The sequence below is a fragment of the Ictalurus punctatus genome, chromosome 7 (assembly GCF_001660625.3).
Source record: "Ictalurus punctatus breed USDA103 chromosome 7, Coco_2.0, whole genome shotgun sequence".
In the NCBI taxonomy this organism is placed as follows: Eukaryota; Metazoa; Chordata; class Actinopteri; order Siluriformes; family Ictaluridae; genus Ictalurus; species Ictalurus punctatus.
This window is the reverse complement of record NC_030422.2, coordinates 6,312,600-6,335,311: the sequence shown is the minus strand read 5'-3', so window position 1 is coordinate 6,335,311 and position 22,712 is coordinate 6,312,600. Positions and strand designations below refer to the sequence as shown.

At 38.7% G+C, this 22,712-nt stretch overlaps 1 protein-coding gene across 5 annotated transcripts in view; it reads right to left on the bottom strand.

The window, feature by feature from the left end:
* Positions 1-66: 66 nt before the first annotated feature.
* myripa (myosin VIIA and Rab interacting protein a) overlaps positions 67-22,712 on the bottom strand; it is a 25,480-nt gene continuing 2,834 nt past the window's right edge. For 3 of the 5 annotated variants that reach the window (XM_053681357.1, XM_053681356.1, XM_017471900.3), the window contains 15 exons: positions 21,935-22,069; positions 11,695-11,916; positions 9,995-10,131; positions 7,029-7,103; positions 6,802-6,899; positions 6,150-6,230; positions 5,891-5,968; positions 5,558-5,711; positions 4,762-5,327; positions 2,768-4,225; positions 2,097-2,282; positions 1,797-1,958; positions 1,136-1,213; positions 951-1,011; positions 67-755 (listed from right to left, as the gene is read on the bottom strand). In XM_053681357.1, the coding sequence (XP_053537332.1) occupies positions 742-755; positions 951-1,011; positions 1,136-1,213; positions 1,797-1,958; positions 2,097-2,282; positions 2,768-4,225; positions 4,762-5,327; positions 5,558-5,711; positions 5,891-5,968; positions 6,150-6,230; positions 6,802-6,899; positions 7,029-7,103; positions 9,995-10,131; positions 11,695-11,916; positions 21,935-22,044 (3,480 nt within the window). In that variant the 5' untranslated portion in view covers positions 22,045-22,069 and the 3' untranslated portion in view covers positions 67-741. Of the gene's footprint in view, positions 756-950; positions 1,012-1,135; positions 1,214-1,796; positions 1,959-2,096; positions 2,283-2,767; positions 4,226-4,761; positions 5,328-5,557; positions 5,712-5,890; positions 5,969-6,149; positions 6,231-6,801; positions 6,900-7,028; positions 7,104-9,994; positions 10,132-11,694; positions 11,917-21,317; positions 21,422-21,934; positions 22,070-22,712 lie in introns of all 5 variants that reach the window. The other 2 variants (XM_053681358.1, XM_053681355.1) reach the window with 2 other exon arrangements.

The following is a 22,712-nucleotide window of genomic DNA, read 5'->3' as shown; positions in this document are numbered from 1 at the left end:
CATATGCACACTATTCTCCAGATACATGGAGCTATAATCAACATGAAAAAACATGCAACACTGATATTACATAAAGAAATTTAATACATACTAAGTAATTACACATTTTAATTTTTATATATAAATAATTAATGTGTGTGATTCTAGTACACTTATTTCTCTGGAAATAAATCTCTACTTAATAATAAGTAATAAACAAGAGCAAAGGGGACAGAAACGGCCATGATTTGTTAACAGTGTTCTGAGAAATTCTGATATGAAAAAAATAATAGTTAGACTGGCTTCATGTTTCTCGTAGAACGAGATTAAATAAATGGAATAGACTTTAAAATTTAGATGTTCACAACAAAGTAATAAATTCTGATGTCAATTTGAAAGCAAACTGATCCATAACTTCAGTTTATAATCTTCCAAACGTATATGGCACAGGATCAACAAAATATTCTCTTACGTATGTGCATAGTTCATAAATAACCCATTGTAATATATGGAATTCTACACATAATGATTTTTGTCCTCTCCTTTTTTAGTTTGTTTTTTTTTTTTGACCATTTTGGCCATTCATCAGTAAGGTGGCCCACCGTAATACTGTCTTCCAGTGCCTAGTGATCAGAATCAGTTCTGCAGTGCAGTGGTTATGGCTAACAGAAAAGGCTGTTTGGGGCTGTAGTCTGCTAATTAAAGGCACAGAGGTTCTGCTTGTTTGGCTGTAAATTGATGTTTTCTGAGCTCTGGCTCTCACTACGTCTTTTTACCTAAAAATAGATAGATGGAAAAAAAACACTGATTAAAATGAAAATCTAGAACGGTCACTGATATATGCTATACGTTCCTTATGGGGGTATTACTTGTTGTTGGTTAGTTTCTGCATAGTGTGCAATAAAAAGTATTCTGAAAGTAATCAGACATGATGTAGTGCCCCTGGGACAGTTTGATGCTTTGGCTATTACCTTGCATTGGAGGTGCTGGCAGGCGGCGACGGTGCTGGCGAGATGAATCTATGGTTTGTGGCTGCAATAAAAGTGATATATATTTCACTGGGTATGTGTGTGGGTGTGTGAACATGAGCAGTGCTCTGCTGCACAAATGTGTCAAATGTCTGAGATGCTGACATGGTACTTTGTTTTGTTCTGACCTTGGCAAAACGTGTCTGTGGTGCTACATTAAGGCCGGCATTTTTCAGAGCTGCAATTCTTGCTGCAATGTCTGACACCTGAAGAAAAAAAAAAAAAGTCCACTTATTATAGCGTCATGTTAATACTGCAAATCTACCCTAACCAGGACACAAGCCCAAACAAAAAGATTTACATGTGCATGTAGTGGCCTCAAAGAGACATAGTGTTGAAATTGTGACACTGGTGCCGAAACCCAGGACTGGGCGCAAGGCAGGAACACATCCTGGATGGGACGGTGGTCCACCACAGTGCAACATGCACACACATTCGCATTCACATACACCGGGGCAATTTCGCATAGTCAAACCACCTACCAGCATGTTTTATCCACTACTAAGTGTCCTACATGTATAGTAAAGCATTTGCCTATTTCACCTGATGCAATTAGAAAAGAGTGTGATAATATTTTCTTTTCATTAGGGCAGAAATACGGGTTGTCATAACAACAGCAACAACAACATCATAATAATAATCATCATCATAATTGTAGTCAGTGCTGACTTTTTCACTAACTATGCTATTACAGGAACAGCTTGTAGATTCCCCAGAACTATTTGCAAGTCGCATTAAGTGTTCCAGCAGAAGCAGTGTGCAGGAGTACAGTACTGAGGAATAACGTACCTGGAGCTCGGACTGCTGTACATGAGCGGCGGCTGACGCCACCTGTTCCTCCAGGTGAGAGAGTTCTTCCTCTTTGGTTTCTCCGCTGATGCTGCGTGCACACTCCTCAAGATCTCCCAGTTCAGCCTCCAGCCCAAATACGGCACTAGCAGCCACGTATACCTGATAGTCATAAATATATATTCTGTGCATGCTCTGCATAACGTAATAATGTATGGAACATTGCAGACCACTTATGGAGACAAACTCTGCACATTAGCTAGAGGCTGATAGGTCACAGTGTGTCAGCTTGGTTCCTACATTTTCCTCTAGTCTGCTGAGCTGCTCGTCTAGTCTCTTGCTCTGAGCAGGAGGAAGGGTAGGGGCAGGTCGATCCCAGGACTCTGACTGGCTGAGACCCATGGCACCCTGGATGAGATCTTCAGTGGCATTGAGAACCTTCAGGACCTCAGTGGTGATGCTGCGCAGAGATGCAGCTGAATACTTCTACACACACACACACACACACACACACACACACACACACACACACACACACACACACAATATTGATGGGACTTTCAGAGATGTCTAGTGAAAGTTTAAAATAAATAAATAAATAACTGGGACAGTGGAGTCCACAAGCTTATTTAGCATAATTAAGCAAACAAAGGAGAGAAGACAAAGTAAAAAAAAAATAAATAAATTTAAAAAAAAAGCTGAGATAGGAGGATTGCAATCAAGATGAAGCCCTTTGCTGCTTCTATCATTATGTATGTAACAGTTTTCATTGAATGGAAATGTGTAATAAAATGCATTCCATTACAACTTGGAGGAATCACCTGCTGTAGCAGAGTGAAGGTAAACTGCAGGTCTTTTTCTAGGTGCACATCCTAACAGTTCCAGCCAGAAGCATGGAAAGAAGGAAAGTGAGAAGCGACAGTACAGTACAGTAAAACATCTAACGAACACAAATCAAACACAAATCTTACTTTGTAGATTTCCTCTGGGGGGAGAAACTCTTCCTGACCAGGAGGAGTGCAGTCCAGAACATCCTTGAGTGTGTGGTCATTACACTGCTCTGCTTCTGCTACACAACTACACGCTTCTATTTTCTCAACCAAGTTACCCCTGCTCTCATTTTCCATATCGCTCGCTTGTGTTTGTTCATCCTTGTTCATTCTCTCATTATAGAATCCGATTTCATTATCCTGTGTCGACTGGTTTGGTTCTTTTTGTTTTCCCGTTATTTCCTCCTTCTCCTTACTCAATTCATCAGCGAAATCTGATATGCTGTATCTTGTCTTGCTGATATGTGCCTCGGTTTCTTCTTCCAGGATATTTAAACCCTTAACCACATTCTCAATCATGTTTGTATAGTCTGAGTTCCCTTCCTCACCACAATCAAGATCATCCTGACGTCTGTACGTCAGTCTCTCTTCCTCCTTGTTCATTCTTTTTTCACTTACTGTATTGTCCACACTGTCATTTTTACTTTCAGCTGCATATTCAGGGTCTTTTTTCGGCTTCCTGCACTCTTGAGTCTCAACTTTGTCACTTTTTTCCCAGCTCTCCACAGGTGTCTCTCTTTGTTTGTCTATCTCCAAAAGACCTTGGGCTTCTGGTTCTATATGTGCCTCATTATTTACACTGTGTTGATTTTTTACAGGCTCAGGATCTTCTCCTCCTCTACTATCAGATCTGTCTTTCTTTCCCTGCTCAACATTCTGATATACATGCATTCCCTCACTCATATAATTTGCTTTGTCTTCAGTCGTTTTAATCTGTCCCTCTGAGCCAAAGTTATTAGTGCTATTTAATTCTCTTATTAGCTGAACCTTACAATCAAAGCACTCTTTCTGTGGCATTCTGGCAATTCTCTGTGTTTCAACGGCACTTTCATTGTGCAATTTATCAATCATATTTGTGGTCAGGGTTTCTGAATTCCTCAATTTTATGTTCTCTAGCTCATTGTCTTCTACATCTGGTAATTTTTTGCCTGCTTTTTGATATTTATCCTCGTTCATCTCCGAGTCTTCCTGGTCTACATCCACCTCCATATCACATAAGACTTCTCTTCTCTCTTTGTCCCTCTCATTATTCTTTCCCTTCTCTCGCTTTTCATTTCTCTCATCTACGGGTTCTTGTACCACGTCAAGCCCATTCCTGGTTAAGGGGAGCTGTGTTCCATTGACTTGATCGGACAGTTGTCTCATTTTGGATGTCAGCTGCTGATCTGAAGCACCACTCAGAACATTATCCTCAGTGTTGGGGTCTTCTGCATGAGGCGTAAAAGCATTAGGAGTCATGGCCCCTGATTGCAAAATGTCTGGGGTCAGAGAGTCTGGTGTGTCCGCATTTATAGTCTCGTCACTCAACTCTGAAACACTCTCTTGCCTCTTGGTCTGGCATTTCAATAGATAACTCAGTAGCATCCTGCCATAGTCCTGCTGCAGAAAGTACAAAATATTACTTCTAAATTATTATAATTTATTATAAGGCATTATATGTGTATTTTTATATGCGTATATCAATCAGCCATAACGTTAAAACCGCTGACATTACAATCTCATGAAGTTATCTCATTACAGTGGTACCTGACAATGGATGGGACATATTAAGCAGCAAGTGAACAGTCAGTTCTTGAAGTGTTGGAAGCTGGAAAAATGGGCAAGTGTAAGGATCTGAGCGACTCTGACTAGCACCAAGCATGTGATGGCTAGATGACTAGGTCAGAGCATCTCCAATACAGCAGGTCTTGTGGGGTTTCCCCGGTGTGGAGTGGTTAGTATAATCAAAAGTGGTACTAACCACTTTTGATGTCTGCTGCTAACATCTTGGTGCCAGATACCAAAGCACACCTTTGGCACAAGAGCACAATGGGAGACCTACACAATATTAAGCAGGTGGTTTTAATGTTATGGCTGATCAGGTTATATACGTTCATTTAACGACCAGCTCCAAATATCTCAAATGTTTTCCTCACAGGTTCAGATAAAGATAGCCTTCCCCCACTGCACACTCTCAAGCCTTTCCCCTCTGTAGCCTCACGCTTATTTCTTCTCCTCCGTCGTGTCCTCTTGACCCTGTTGTCCTCTAAGCCATCCTCACTACTGTCTCCACCATCAGGGTTTGCAGTAATACCCATGGCACTATGGCATTGGCAAGACAGGTGACTGTCCTCTAGACACACCTTCCTCTTCAGGAGAGGAAGTGATAGTTTATGGATTTGGGGCATGGGGTTGTTCTGGTCACTGTCACTATGGGGTTGGTCAGTTGGTAATTTTATAGCTGGCTGTGAGCTGGTGTCATGATGATCATTTAACAAGTTGCTGGAGGGCAGATTCTCCACCCGGGCAGCAGCCCAGGCTCCATCAGAGTCTGACTCGGTGTCAGAGGCTATTCCGTCATAGGCTGAGATCACACCGGATTCCTTTTCCAGCGCGCTGAACATCAGGTTCTCACGCTTGGTCGGCAAGCTCAGCCGAGACTGTTGGGTACTCTGTAGGGCAAACCAGTTCCCATCTGGACTCTGTAGCACTGAGGATGCACCTTTGTCACACATGGACAAAGACACAAAAACAAACGCATGTACATTTCACATATTGGCAAAACATATTGACACAGAGACAAAGCCGCCCTTTAGGTATAGGCAAGAAAAATCATCTGATTTTTATTTAAAAACATTACAGGGCATTTAGGAAGAATAAATAAATAATCATTTAAAAAAACTTGCACTATAGATTTACCGATATCCGCACCTCAGTTTCAGAAAAACTTACATGAGTTGTCCATCCAATCAGTATTCTGATTCCAGCTAGCAATGGCAGGGACCTCATCCTTCTTCAGCCCCTGTGTACAGAGCATGGAGCTCTGCTCTGCTTTGTCATGCTGGGCCAGTATTTCATCGGTGAGAAGTGAGAAGGCTGACTGGGACTTCGGGGAAGAAAGGAGGCCATTTAGGAAAAAGGACACAGGCAAGCAAAACAGCAAGTCACAATGACATTTTACTCTCCTCCCTAATTTATTTGGCTCTGTCGGTACATGTGAAAGCACAGACCTGGGAGACCAGGCTACCCTGGTGTCTAACAGTCACAGAAAACCAGAGAACTCACATTACTGTTCTGATCAGGTGGTGGCTCCAAATTACACTCTGTATCCATCTCAGATAGACCTCTCCTCCTGCAGATAATCTGAGGTAAATGACAAGGTTTTCAGCTTTACTTCCAAATAATGGTTTGTCAGAATATAGGTAAAGACATGTAAAACATGCTAAGCTGCATGGAACAGGTCTTGGATAACACATACTGGTAATGCTGGACAGTGGATACAGAACTAAAGTTCTCCTTGTAGTTGTTCACGCTTGTTACTCACTGTCTGCACAATCATGGTGGTGAGTTCTTCTATCAGCTCTCCTCTGTTGTCTCGTAGGTAACAAGCCTCCTTCAGCTTCTCCTTCAGAAAAGAAAAAAAAACCCCAATAAACTTCAGTACTATCATACTTTCTATTAATGTAATACTTTACTGTAACATCGTTCTATTCTGGCTGCAAATCCGAAGATCCAAAATTTATGGCAAATCTCAATACATTCTCAAGACAGAAAGTATAATAAGTGCTTTAATGTAGTCCCTCTACACTACTACCAGACCACTACTAAAAATACTAAGGAGCCTAAAGCAGAAAGAACATCACAAGACAATAAATCATGGATCACTGAACTTTCTCTCTGAAGAGTCAAGATGTTCTTACACAATGATGCTTCTGAAAAACTGGGTCCAGCTTTGTAAGAAAAAATCTTTTTGTCCTCTTTAAATGAAAGAAGATTTAAAAAAAAAAAAAAATAATAATAAAAAAAAAAACAAAAAAAAAACGTGTGGGTTAAAAAGCTTTCTGGCCTGTATGCATGTCAAAAAATGCACTAGGAAAAAATTATAACTTCCTAGATTTAACGTTAAAAGGAATAAGAATACCTTAATGTATTTGCAATCTACAGTATATGCAGCATCAGTGGTACCAAATAAGTACCTGATTGCCCGTTTGTTTCTCGGCCTTAATAATAGCCTCATCTATGGCCTCCTTTGCCACACGGAGTGCCACGCTGATGCTCTCTGCCATGCTCTGCTCTGCAATGAAAGAGAACACAGTGCTATAATATTTTGTAAACTAGATCATGTTGTAGTCTCAAAACTGCATGCTGATGTGTATGCAAAATTATTTTAAAATTATATATGTACATATATATAGTCACTTACCTTCACTATGCTTGTAGAATGTCGAGTCACTCTCATAAACACTGTCATCAGTGCTTTCAGCATATGTACTTCCTTCTGTTAAAAACAAAACCATCACACTATTGGGGTGATGCAGCACATCACAACACAACACATCTTTATGAGGTGTTTTACAGTCCATTTACAATATTGTAATTCCTTTACTGTGATATACTATACAATCGTTACAAGATTTACATGAACAAATTTATTAGCGCTACTCGGATTGACTAAATGTTTCACAACCTCGAAGTCTTTTTTGTCATTTAGTGCTTCAGGTATTGCTTTCTTATCAATAGCAAACAATGCAAAACTATAAAGCTTGCAGTCCTAAAACAGCATTTTACATTCAAGATAAACATAATAAATTCAGAAGAGAAGAAATAACGCACATAAAAGAATGCATCTGGATGATGTATCTGAAAGATATTCAGAATGAACAAACACATCTAGTCTAAAATCTGCAATATCCCTGTATCTGTTTTGTCCTTGTGTGTTTTTTCTTTTTGTGTGTTTTTTTTTTTTTTTAACTATGAAGCAGGCATAATATTACAGAGGAAAGATAAGCCAAGAAGTAGCATTACTACCACACTGATAATGGCGCCATGGCATCTTCAATTATCCCAGTTGTCAAGCTGGATTTTATATTAGATGACCACAGGCAGGGCAACCATACAAAAATGCTCTGCCTTCTAGAGGAAGAAGAAAGAGATTTGTCTTTTGGTCATTTTGATAGCTTTATACCAGCCGTGAGTGGTCAGCAGCACCACTGCAGTCATAAGCACACTATGTTTATTTAACTGGGCTAATAAAATGTATTTTCTCATTTTTTATGGATACCAGATATCGACAGCACCATACATGGCTACACCCCAAGCTATTGAAGTTCAAACAGCTTCTAATGCTGCTACCCACTGATTTGAAAGGCCTGCCCTTTACAATCCCACACATTCCTACAGAAATAAGCCCACACACGCATTATGCAAAAGTAAACCTTCTCTGTGAAACTACACTTCTTGCCTTTATTGTACTCGGGGAGCATATCAATTTATATTTCCACACCCGTACATTTCTACACAAACATTTACGGTCTCTGCAAATGCTCCTTTACCCATTTCAAGGCTACATATTCCTATAGAAATACACGAACATACTCAAACAACAGAAAACAGTGAGGGGCAGTAAGAATCACCTTCTTGAGTGTGTGCACATGCATAGAGAGAGAGCTTCCAACAATTTGCAATTTGCATGCTCCAGTAATCTAGCTGTGACAGTCGCCCTCAAGGTGGGATTGCATAGTGACATGCAAGCTGCAGCTACCAGATTTTTGCACAGCGTTAATCATAACGGAATTCACTATGCCACCGAGCATGGAGGGTTTCAAGAGGCTGAGATGTGCATTGACTGGATGCTGAATGCAGATGCATGAACAAAATTGAGTTTTTCTGCCAATAACATACTTTATCATCCCAACTTAAATATACTTTATCAAACATGGACATGGAAATGCTTTTAATTAAGCTACATTCTACCCCTGCCATTGTTATCTGGCTGCTACGATCACACAGAATAAACACAATCAGTATTGGTTTTCCATAAGTAGATTACGTTGTGTAACGAGTAATAAAGTATCAACGTGTACTTGGTATCATTTCAAGTCCGATTTCTAAATAAAATTTAAATGTGAATAAATTCACCTTGTTAATTCCATTATATTCATAGTCATGGAGTATTTGGTTGTGCCTAATGCTCTATAGTGTGGATCCAGCAAGGAAAAGGACTGGCAAACCTACAGAAAACACTACATCGTGACCTTTCCCCTAGCCAAAAGGGTAATTCTCTGGAATGTCTTAAAATAAATCCAGATAAGATGGTGTACACAAACACACAGATGAAAGCGCACACATAGTATACAGTGCCTTGCATCAGTATTCACCTCCCTTGAACTTCCCCACATTTTGCAGCGTTATAACCAGGAACTGAAATGGACATCTTTAGGATAATTAATTATCCTAATTGTAGAATAATTACTCACTGTCCACTTTACTAAGAACACCGGTAGACCATTCATGGAAATGCTCTGATCAGCGCAATCGGTGCATGTGGCAGCAGCACAATGCAAAAAAATCATGCAGATATACAGGTGCATCTCAAAAAATGTTAATATCATGGAAAAGTAAAAAAAAAAAAATTAATCTTGATGATTATAGCTTACAGGTCATGGAAATCAAAAATCTAGGAAGGGAGCTTCTTCCCTTCTTATATTTCACTGTGCTCCTGGGAACATTCAAAGCTTTAGAAATGGTTTTATACACTTTCCCAGCTTTACACTTTTTTTTATGTTCTCCTAATAGCACTGATATCTAGCAATTCAGCCAAATCCCTAACTTGTGTAGTCAGCCTCTCCAGGATTTCAGGAATTTGTGATTGCGGAAATGAACGCAAAATTTCGCAAACTATGCGATATTCTGAGGAGCTTGAGATTTTTCAAAATCACAGCAGATTTTCCGTAGATTTGGGCCAAGACGCATCATGTGACGTCACCAAAAGGTGAATTCAGCCCAAGCTTTCTTGGATTCACGTCTGTCGAACATGAGTACCGCTAAAAGGTCTCATTTACCAACAAACATCACTGCGAAAGACCGTGCACGACTATTTCATGCAGTCTCGCCAATTCAAGTAATTTTCTTCCCAAAAAAAGGACAAAACACTCACCATTATAAAGTGCACTGTAAATTTTGAACAAGAAAAAAAAGCTGCAGCAAAATGTACCCAACCAAATTCAGTGGAATATCCCAAAATCTATTAATAATACATCTAAATAATTGTGAAATGGATTATACGGATATCTGTCTTTTCTATAATAATAAATAAATAAATAACAGAGAAAAGACCTCAATATACAATATAAAGAAGAGCATAAGCAGTAAATAACTAAAGTTCAACACCTGTAAATTCAACCTGACTCCCCTGGTCTCCAACGTGCCTCCTGTAGAGCATCTTCAGCACTTTGGCACTGCCGAACCTCTTAAACCGTCTTCTCACATTACTGTAGAACCACTCTAGAGACTGTGTCTTCAGCAGTCTGCAAATACACACACATCAGCAGACATGATTCAAAGGAACACGAGGTCAAATTACTTAACTGTAGGACGCGATGTATAATGCTTTTTTGTTGATATCTGTGTGATAGAGACCATCTGTGATTAATATTATGCAAATTTTATGTGACCGCTTGAACCAGTAGGGGCCATTATCTCCAACAGACATTTATATTCGTGTAATCACACAGCACACACATATTTCTGCAAACACTACTGTACACGAACAAATTCAATGAGGTGAAGTTGTTCAAATCTATGTTTCTATGGGTCAACAGGATACACAGAGGTCTGTTATGCCAGTTATATAAAGAAAGAGTAACAGTATTCTGTTGGGTTTTTCCATTCAGTGCCAACAATGCAGTAAACATATTCCACAGCTACAGCTCTGTATTTCAGTGCCTCATGTGTTATATTTCATGCCAGGAAATATTTTAAAAAATAATAATTTTAAAAACCACCCATGAGCATACATTAACCATTAACATATAGCCAAAACATTATTGTTTTAATATAGACAGGGCTGTTTCGGACCCCGATTGTAGTGTTAAGAAAATGGGGTGAGATTCAATTTCCTCACGAACACATTTATTTGAGGAGAATCGAGATGTGAAAGATGACTAGCGTGCTAAAAGTACAACCCAAGAATGCAGTTTTCTGGAGATCATGGTATCTGCTAACAAGTTTCTTTTCCAGGAATTAAACTATATAATTAAAAGCGATAATAAAATACTAAAAAGCATGATCTTATTTTATGGTCCTGGAAAAAGATTAAGTACTAATCCCACATTGCTAATGTTTACCATAAGAAAATTATGGTAATTCTGTTATTAAGTAAGCACTGTTATTTTTATTTATGTATAGAAACAAGAAGCTCCCAACCCCCGTTACATTTCTCAATGACGAATTTCAGTCACTTAGAAAACAAACAACCATGAATCCATAATTTAAAAAAATATAAAAAGTCTGTTAAAATTTGCACCAATTTTTTTTTTGCAGGACATGTGTTTCAAATATTTGTATGAGCTGAATTTGAATTTTGCTTGCTAACATGTCCTGTCAGCTGCAGTGTGACAATATGACAAGGTGCCACGATAACTGGCACAGGACAGCATTCTCTATTACAAAACTATTAATCCAATATGTATTCATTTATATTAATGTATATGGCTTGAGTTCTGCTGTAATATGTCTATGTAAAAGTTGAAAAGTAATTAAAAAAAAATGTATTCAGTCAGGTTACGAATGGTACGAACCATTCTACAGAGCCATGCAGTGCATTTGTGTTAATGTTAGGGGGAAAGTGTCATCTAATGAACTCTAACAGCAAAATGATAGAGGAAGAATGCTTCTACAGAGAGGACAAGCAAAAATATGCATTCGAATCACTGCACATTTTAAAACATTCGTACAAGTCTATGGAACAGAATCACAGAACCTCTACCAAGAGCAATATCTTTTGGCTTGAGGAGTCCTCAGTCATGGATCAGGCATCAGTAGCACTCTTGAGCCCTTGATCAGTCGGTAAGTGCAGTAAAAGCACTTACCTGCTCTTCTCACAGGCGGAGCACAGCCAGCTTTTGTCAGTTTCAGAATATGAGCAGCAGCGCTTGCAGACGTTGTAGTGACAGTCCGAGCAGCGGCGGCGTGGCTTCAGAAAGTAGGTGAAGGATGAGCAACAACGGATGCAGCATCGCTCATTAAAGCCGCGCTGACGTGATAGCAGAACACAGCGACTCTCCTCCTGATCCAGCGCCTGTTTCAACTCACTGTAAGGGAGAAAGGCGGAAGAGCATACATGTGTGTGTGTGTGTGTGTGTGTGTGTGTGTGTGTGTGTGTGTGTGTGTGTGTGTGGGTGGGTGGGTAAGAGAGAGAGAGAGAGAGAGAGAGACAGAGAGAGAGAGAGATAATAAATACAGTGTGGCACAGAAAGATAGACAGCGCCCTCCACTAATATTGGCACCCTTGGTAAATATGAGCAAAGAAGGCTGTGATCCTTCGTTAAAATAATTCACAAAAATACTCTGCTTTCATGGAAATCAAACAATTGCAAACAAAATACAGGTTTATCCAAAAAAAATTTGTTTAATATAGGTGTACAACAATTATTGCACCCTTTTAGTCAATACTTTGTGCTACATTCCTTTGCCAAGATAACAGCTCTGAGTCTTCTTCTATAAAGCCTGATGAGGTTGGAGAATACATGGCAAGGGATCTGAGACCGTTCGTCCACACAGAATCTCTCCAGATCCTTCACATTTCGAGGTCCATGCTGGTGGTCTCTCCTCTTCAGTTCACCCCACAGGTTTTCCATGGGGTTCAGGTCATTGGACTGGGATGGCCATGGCAGGACCTTGATTTTGTCTTTCAGGTTGAGTCATAAGATTTCCAGTTGACTGGAACTTCTTAATTATTGCCCTGATGGTGGAAATGGGAATTTTCAATGCTTGTACTATTTTCTTATATCCACTTCCCATTTTGTGAAGCTCAACAACCTTTTGCCGCACATCACAGCTATATTCCTTGGTCTTACCCATTGTGATGAATGACTAAGGGAATTTGCCTATGTGTTACCTCATATTTATACCCCTGTGAAACAGGAAGTCATGGTTGAATAATTTCCTGTTCCTAGTCACCCAGGTGTACTAAAATTTTTTAAATATCAATGGGAATATACTTCAAATATATTTTTCTCATATGAATTCATAGAAGTGCCAATAACTGTTGTACACATATATTTAACAAAGATTTTTTTTGATAAACCTGTCTTTAGTTTGCAATTGTTGATATCTATGAGAGCCAAGTATTTTTGTGAATTGTTTGAACAAAATATCAAAAGCTTAAAAAATAAAGACAATTTTTCACAACCTTCTTTGCTCATATTCACCAAGGGTGCTTGGAGGGTATAGTGTAGCCAGTCATCTAGCAAACAGAACAGTAATGCTGTTAGTATACTAATTTATCTTCTAATTTCACACTCCACGTGTTATTTATGCACTGTGTGGTTGGCAGACACAAGAAAATGTGCCCTGTACCAGCAGGTGCAGGGCCACGGGAAACCCTGCTCACAGACTCTCGCCAAAGAACGCACCCCAGGTGAGGTGAAATGAAAGAACACTAAAGCTTATATTACCATGAGCATCCAGACAGTTTGCAAGAATAATATAATCTTCCTAAATGTGCATTACAAATAAAGAAGCAACATAACATGGCTACAGAAATTCCATGACAACTACAGAACAAAATCAACACCAACAAAATCTAAAGATACTGGATATTCAAACAAGACACACTATGACACTTGCTGTAATTGATTTTTAGAACACTACAGCCACCACAACATATCCATCACTGACAATTCAGATGACTCTCCTGATTAAGGGAAGAGTGGGGTCTGAAAACCCAAAATGCACTGGAACGGGGTCAAGTCAGTCGAAAAGGGCTAGACACTCCTCTCAGAGGCATTTTCCTCCACTACAAATGATAGTTTGGGGCCACAGTGTTTCAGGCACTAGTAAAGTGTGTCACCTTCCTAACAAGCAAAAAAAAAAGAGAGAGAATTTCACTGTGCTGTAATGTTTATGTGATAAATAAAGGCTTCTTCTCTTCTCAGTTTGGAGAACCCAAACTATAAGTAGCTTCCAAGCAGTTTTCTGCTCTCGGCAAGTGGTGTGAGGTAAGTAATGGCACATGACATTAGGTGTGGGATTAACCCTCATTAAGGTGAGGGTTGGAGCCACAGAAAGCTTGGGAAATCTCCTAAATGGCAGAGGACATGCCTTGTAGATGCATGGCATAGGTAGAAGTTTAAATTCCAAACAGAGCCATGCAAAGTATCCAGTAATTAGTATACAAAGATCTACACACAAAACTATGGAACACAGCGCTATAAGGCAAGACTTCACAAGGAACCTAAGAAACCACATGGTTTAAACATCAAAATACAACTTTTCTACAGCTGACTGACTTTTAGTCAGTGACTTACGATGGCGCAGAAACGAACACGTCCTTCGGGGGCTGCTGAGTGAAAGGCTAAACAGACACATAAAGAATGTGAAATGTCATCATCACTTTTGGAGTGATATGTAATGTATTCTAAAAATAAACTGGGCCTTGTTCTGTCAATCAGCGTCATTTCGAGATAAATAATTTACCAGTTTATTCAGCGTTCAAAAGAGACTGAGTGCAATCGACACGTCGAGACTGTCAGACACTTTGAATTTCCCATTTTACTGTATAGAGTAGGCAAAACTGTTCATTGTCCCAAAATAGTGCGTGGGTGTGTTAATGTAAATAAATTACTGAATTAATTTATTACTGAGTACTAATTTATTACTCAATAAAATAAATTACTGAGTGAGTTAACGTCAACTACATTTAGCAAGTGTTTTGGACAAGGCAAGCTGTAGTAATTAGCATTAGGAGGTTGGGTTATAGCTGTGTTTCTTCATATATTTGGTGAATGTTAATGCGGGTTAATAGGTGCAGACAGTCAGTGGATAACAGAACTTAACTATCTAAGTAATTTCGAGGTCAAAAGTTCTTCACAAGGTTAACGTGAAAAAAAGAGAGGATGGGGTTACAGTAGTTTGAAATGCTTTCCACTATCTCTGTAACGTTGCTTAAATTAATAAGGTTGTGCAAAACAACTGAAGATGATGTGCTAAAGGCAGGAAAATGGTGAGTTTACAGGTCACATTTACAAAATTATACAATTTGGGATTCTGTAACACAATTTCTCAGTTAAAGCCCAAAGTCTATTAAGTACTCTCTTCTAATTTACATTACCATATACTATTTAAATGACTGGGTTCTTGTTCTGTCTTATCTTTCTTTTTAAATGTTTTATTATTTTGGGCGGCTGTGGTTCAGGTGGTAGAGTGGGTTGTCCACTAATCGTAGGGACGGCGGTTGGATTCCTGGCCCACATGACTCCACATGTCGAAGTGTCCTTAGGCAAGACACTTAACCCCAAGTTGCTCCCGATGGCAAGTTAGCGCCTTGCCTTGCTCTGCTACTATTGGTGTATGTGCGTGTGTGTGAGAATGGGTGAATGTGACACAGTGTAAAGCGCTTTGTAGAACCGCTAAGGCTGGTTTACGTCTTGGTTTTAGATTTTCAACATATGTTACAGTTTCAGTGTCAGACATGAAATTAGGCTGTAGTTTTGAAAAGCATGCATAATAGACTACTGGAAGCATGCCTGATGCATCAAGCGTCTCCATCTGTGCAGCAGAACAAGACACACACAGACACACACACACACACACACACACACACATGCACACACAAGCCAAAGAGTAAACAAACACAGGACAACATTTTCTTGTACAAATATATGAAAATAAGGTTTCTAAACCATAACAGCATTACCAGACTCTTGATTGATATTTCCTACCTACTTGGGACAGACAATATTTCACCTGAAAATTCACCTTCATTTAGTCTTGTATTGTCAGACTGGCTACTCATAATCTTCTATTACACCTTGCATCGCACTCACCTCAGCTAGTAATTCTGTCATGCCACACAACAGAAAAGAGCTTGAAAAAAAAATGAAAGAATGAAATTAAACAATAAAATTAGAAGTGGCCTCTACATGCCTTTATTATTATAGAATAATAGAGAGGGTAAATATTGAGGGTATTTTTATATTTTTTTTTCTTCCATTTTTGTTGTTAAATAATTATAACTGACCGGTTACACCATGGTTCATCGCTCACTGAAAGCACAAAGTTTTTATGTAAAGTGATTATGTACAAAGATGACTAATATTTGGCAATTAGTAAGTTAATAGGTCAAGCGTTGAAAAACACTTAGTCATCTTCCAGAGGGATAATGACTGTGTCACAAGTTGCCAAACAAAGGGCTGGGCCCTAATTTACAATCACAACAGGAAGAGCGCAGACTTTCTACAGTGATTTAACAGCTCAAAAGTCAGCAAACCCCTACACAATGTGTATAGAAATGAGCAAACGTATATAAAGGAACACTGCTAAGATGTTTTGGAAAATGATTACTCTGAAATTACTAAAAGTGGTTTACAGAAATTCCAAGCTATTGTGGGCATGATGTACTGCAGCAGTCTGCTTCGACGTCTATTACTAAGGAAGCAGCAAACAATTAATCAATCAATATGGGCCTCATTAGGAAGCCAGTCAGATCATGAATAAATGTATACATCAGCAGTTCCCAGTGGAATACATTAATCAAAACATTTTCAAGTGGCCCAGCTCGACTATGATTAAAATGTGGCCTTCTACATACTTCACTGAGAGAAATCAATACAGGCTTCCATTTTAAATTACTATGTAGCCACTCCAACCATCCGTCCATCTACTTGCTAGACCGCTTATCCTACAGGGTTACAGGGAACCTGAAGCCTAACCCAGGGAGCATCGAGCACAAAGCGGAGTACAATCACATTCACACACCCATTCATACACTATGGACACTTTTGACATGCCAATCGGCCTACCATGCATGTCTTTGGACTGGGAAACCGGAGTACCCGGAGGAACTCCTGCAGCACGGGAAGAACATGCAAACTCCACACGCACAGGCAGGAGCAGGAATCGAACCCCCAACCCTGAAGATATGAGGCGAACGTGCTAACCGCTAAGCCACTGTGCGTCCGCAGCCAGTCCAATCGGTTTATAAATCATGTCAGCCTCATTAACCGTACATCAACTACAAAAAAAACACTGACAGAAACACTGACATTGTGAAAGAGAACTGTTTGTTTTAACTAAATACTCGGTGAACTAATCTTATCCTGGGAACAAAAACAGATTAGTGTTGACAAGACGTCTGATTATCGTGGAAATAAAACATTGGTGCCAGACTCACTAATCACAGTGGGGGAAATGCATTAATCAGATGGGGTAAAAAGCTGATTTGTGGCGTGTTTTATGCTTCAGAATGTTCACTATATATGGATTGCTAATAAACAAACAAAAATTTTTTTAAGTTAGACCAAAAAATACTTGACTCAAAAGTAAAAGGGAGTTAATTTTAACATTTTAATGTGAGTACAGCAATAATATATAGTAATAATGTCAGAGTTGAAAAAGTACTGAAAATGTTACTTAAGTGAAATTTATAGCGAAAATATAAATCTTACACAATTAAAAGTGAATATACACTATAAAACAGAAAGGAACCCACCGTGCCACCATTTAAACTTTGCCACTTTTAAATGACCTCACATATAACATAGTAAAAAGTAAATGTTTTAATTGATGAATTTAAATACGTAGACAAATATCTTTTTTTTTTTTTTTTTTTAAAGTTAAATGTTTTGTTAAGAAATGTCATGTTTTCATGTGAAAACTAACTTTTATCACTTATCTAAAACGATATAAGCAATTACACCGTTTTGCCTGAAAACATAATTCAACCTCTGTACATTTGCTGGTCATATGCATGACATACAGTAATGTACTAATGAATTAATTAGAAGTAAAATATCCCGTAAATAACCATTAATTTACCATTACGTAAAATTTGACTTGCTGCCTAGCCAATTATTTTAGCTACTAAAATCATTGTTAGTCTAACCTGGCATTAGCAAAGAAAACAGGCTTAGAAAATATAGCCACTTGCCAGGTATACAATTTTCCTGCCAAACAGAGTTAGTCTGTTACTTTGGGCATGAGAAAAGGGGCGGATGGAATGGATAAACAATGTCCCGAATGATGAGGGGAAAGCATTTTGCAATAAGAGCTCACCACAGTGACCTCTTGTGTCATTACTTGACACAGGTAGTTAATTTCCTAGAGTAAGTGTTCCAGTGAAAGAGGCAGGGTTGCAACAGGCTGGTCATTTGGGTATTCTAATAGGAAAAAAATAAAAAAGACATTTTGTAGAAAGGTATTAGATTACACAGAACAAATTGTACAGTGCTGATCAATTCAGTGATAAGGCCTGTAGTGCATGAATATCTTTTCAGATATGTATGTAGCAGGCCATACTCTCAATCTCTTCTTGTAGATGAAAGCACTGATGTTTCACACAGCTACAGTCAGTTAAACTTCAATCATTTCAGAGAAACGGAAAAGGAAAAAAAAGATGGAAAATTGTATGTACACGTATTTCAATTTGTCTCTCATTATTAGAGGTCGACCGATAACTGCTGATAACTGATTAATCAACCAATAGTTTTTAAAATTGATAGTGAATGAAAATATAAACACTCAAAGTAAAATATTGCTGAACCTTATTAGAAAAATACACAGTACTGACTGCACCATGAAAATGTACTATACGTTTTAAATGAAATAAATATATATTAACGATTATTAAATATGAGAGTAAATTAAAGATATACATCCTAACTGAACCAAAAAGTTACATTCCAAATAACAAAAATAGAAACATCCGGTATGAATAAAAAAAAAATAACCCAACAAAATTTGTCTAGATTCTGCTCACTTAGTGTATAATGACAGCGGACCCTTCTCAGCCGCTCCCACAAGGGACGCCACCGGGAAAACAAAATTATCAGTCGACCTTTACTCGTTATCTCGTTGTGATATAAAGAAAAATATAAGAAGACGAATAGAGGCTGGTGAGGGAACAGTTGCTTATAGTTTATTCATTATGCAACCACAATGCTGCGTTTATATCCTGTCACATCCATCAACAAGTTCAGCGTAGCCCGAAATGCAACAGCCAGAACAAGAAAATCTGCTAACACTTTATTTCGATAGTCTGCTTTAGACAGTCTAGAAACCATCTATAGACTATCAACAGATTCTCAATAACATGTCAGAAGTTGTATCACTGAAGTCCGTATTAACTAAAATTCTGATAGGACTAGGAACAAGTTCATGGTCTAAAGCTGCTACATCTGCTACACATCAACAGCCATAAACCATCAAATGAAGTAATAAAAACAGGAGGTTCTACAGATTACCTACTAAACATGAACAACCATAAACTTTTGACAATAATTTGTTGATAGTTCATGTCATTTTTGACAGTTCCTGACAGTCTATAGATGGTTAGTTGACTGGCCCACCAATTTATCCCTTCATGTTAGTCGTCCAGTCTCAGATGAAGAATCGCCCTGTCCAGTGTCGATCTTCATCAGTGATCCTTTCACTGTGTCAGTCTACGCCACTGATCTGGTCTCAGTCTCCGCTGCTGATCCCTTCCAGGCTCAATCTCAAACCCGCTCATGTCTCAGCCTATGTTCTTTATCCTGTAGCACCCTGAGCTCCGTCTCCTGACCCTGGCACAATCTCAGGCCCTAATCCCATACAGTAAGGTTCTAGTTTCTGGAAGTAAACTATTGCATTCAGTGGTTTAATAGGTTCGGTTTATGCTTTTGTTTATACATGCTCAGTGTCCAATGTATTCTGTACCTCTAACCTGTAACTACACTAATTGGCCATTGGCCACATTGGTGACTACCAATTGTAACCCATAAGCTGTCCATTAATTTAAAGGGAACAAAATGAGCCCACCAGTGAACAGGTATTATTTGGGTAGTCAGCATTTGTCAGAGCAATCACACTGATATACATGGCAGTAACATTTTGAGCTGCTGAAGCTGAACAGTGAATGAACGGATGTAAACTGAAGCGCATTACAATCAGTTTACTTAACTAACCCAAACATATCCTGTATACATATGAGTTTAATCAGACATATACACAACATAAAGCTAATACTACAGCTTGCTTCCTCACAAAATGAAGCACAAGTCAACTTGAACTTAAAGGTAAGGTGCTAGGTAGGATGGTACATCGCGTTGTGAATACGCTCTTTATGTAACAACGAAGAACTAAAGCATAAAGAGTTCACAATATTGTATTATAATAGTGTACTCATCGTAATGTTATTATTTCAGGAGATCAGGATTTGACAACAAGGGCAGTTGAGCGGGATCCAAAATAGCTGCCCACAAAGCTGAGACCATATCCTTTCTCAGGAAGTAAGCTATTGCGAGACAAGGAAGGGAGGGACCTTCCTGCATTCTGTGATTTGTTCAAAAGGAATGAGTAATCTCTAATGCAATCTAGCTATGCATGGATTAACAAAAGAGCCTATAAAACAATTCATGCCACTCCAGACAGAGTATTAAAACAGTGTTACAGCAAAATGCATACACAGAGAAACACAAATACTTTTTGGACAGACTGTACTATATTTTAAAGAGAAAGGTTAATAAATTATAGATATTAAGGTACAATATCCTGGCTGCATAAGTAAGTCCCTCCAGAATTTCATGATTTTATGATTGCAGGAATTAACACATAATCATGCAAACTCTGCGATATTCAGAGGAGCTTGCAATTTTTCAAAATGATGTGGGCTAAGACACGTCACGTGATGTCGTTACAATGTGCGTTCTTTGATTCACATGCATCGAACAGGAGTACAGCTAAAAGTCTCATCTACCAACTAACATCACTGCGAAACATTGTGCAAAACAATTCAGTGCAATTGCGATTTCGCTGATTCGAGTAGTTTTCGTCGCAAATATGTTTTAAAAGCCGCTGCAGAATTGAGCGTTTTTGGCCGCAACAATTAAAACAAAGCTTAGTAAAATTCTGTACGGACTGACACGTGTGCACACAGTCAGTCTCATGTTCAAAAGTAAATATACAATTGTCAATGAAATTTTTCTGCTTAACCCCAAATAAAGATCTGCTGTTTCTGTAGGATTTTCATCACATCTTCTTGGTTTCATCTGACTGTTGAAGGCATGTACCAAGAGCTTACGAAGCATGTATGGTATCTCACCTGTCAAAAAATACTGATCATGAGAGGGACAGGATATGCCTCAAAAATTTGTAAAAGGACAAGACAAAATCTTACTGGGGAGGCTGCCAAGAGACCTACGGTAACATTAAATGGGCTGCAGGAATATCTGACAAGTACTGATTACTCTCTGCATGTGACAACAATCTCTCGTATTCCTCACATGTCTGGGTTATGTGGTAGGGTGGCTAGACAGAAGCACTTTCTCACATCCAAAAAAAACATCCAAGCTCAACTAAATCATCTCAAACCATGTGGACAAAATGTATTATGGTCTGATAAGACCAATCCCAAAAGGTATAATAATTCCATAATTACAAAAGGTTTGTTTGGTGCAACAATAACAAAAAAAAGCACAACAACAAACAAAGCACAACACCAAAAGAACACCATACTCACGTTGAAGCATGGTGGTGGCAGAACTGGGGCTTTTTATCAAGGTGGGGGAATCATGAACAGCTACAAATACCAGTTGACTTTAGTGCAAAACCTTCAGGTGTCTGCTAGTAAGATGAAGATGAAAAGGAATTTCACCTTTCAGCAAAACACTGACTCAAAGCATACATCCAAATCAACAAGGAATGGCTTAAAAAGAAGATGATGGATATTTTTTGAATGGCCTAATCAGAGCCCAGGTCTGAATCCAACTGGAAATCTGTGGGTTGACCTGAAGTGAGCTGTGCACAGGAAACGCCCTTACAATTTGACGGATCTATAATGTTTTTACAAGAAAGAGTGAAAAAATATTGCGCATTCAAGATGTGCCATGCTGATAGACTCTTAGTGGTGTAATAAAATAAAAAGGTTCTTCAACAAAGTATTAGTTTAGGGGTGTGCACATTGACCTAAGTTTTTTTTAAAGTTTCGGATTGTTTTTCACTCAAAATTTCTCAAAAACAAAATTTCCTACATGATTAATCTCGGCTTCGCAAAAAACCTGCCGTTTTAACCGGGGTGTGTAGATTTTTTATATCCGCTGTACCAACAGGACTGATAAGGATGAACAGCGAGCTCACCTAAGACGCTCCTCTTCTTTCTTACGTAGCTGCATGTCTCTCTGCACCACCTGTAGCACATGCTCCGCCTCCTCCTCTGTCAGATTTGACATGTCCAGCTTGCGGCCCATTGTTCGACTTTTGTCTTTGTGATGACTGGATAAAAAAAAAAAAAAATGCATATACACACAATTACTTACTATCACTTCATATCCATTTAGGAGCCTTAATCCAAGTAGGCATTTTGCATTTACAAAATAACTAAACAGCATTACATAAGGTGGAAATGTTTACTGATGCTCAAGAAGGCAACACGATACATGAAGAGCCAGGGGGATGTAAACTTTTGAACAGGATGATCGGTGTAAATTCTTATTATTTTGGTTTTTTTTTTTTATTTTGTATCTTATTTTTTTTAAATTTAGTACTGCCCTTCAGAAGCTAAATAAGGTATTTACATGTCTCCCAGGATACAAAATAATAACAATTTACATAATACTGTTTAGTATTATTTATAGCCATTTTGCACAGCATACTGATAAACTGCTATATACACTCACTGAGCAATTTATTAGGAACACCTGTACACCTACTCATTGAATTAATTATCTAATCAGCCAATCATATGGCAGCAGTGCAACGTATAAAAACCACACAGCTACGGGCCCACAGCTTCAGGTGATGTTCACATCAACCATCAGAACAGGGAAAAAATGACATCTTAGACATTTTAATCGTGGCTTTCTTCGTACTTTGGGCAATCAGTCATTGCTTGAATGCCACAGCCTATTTGATCTGT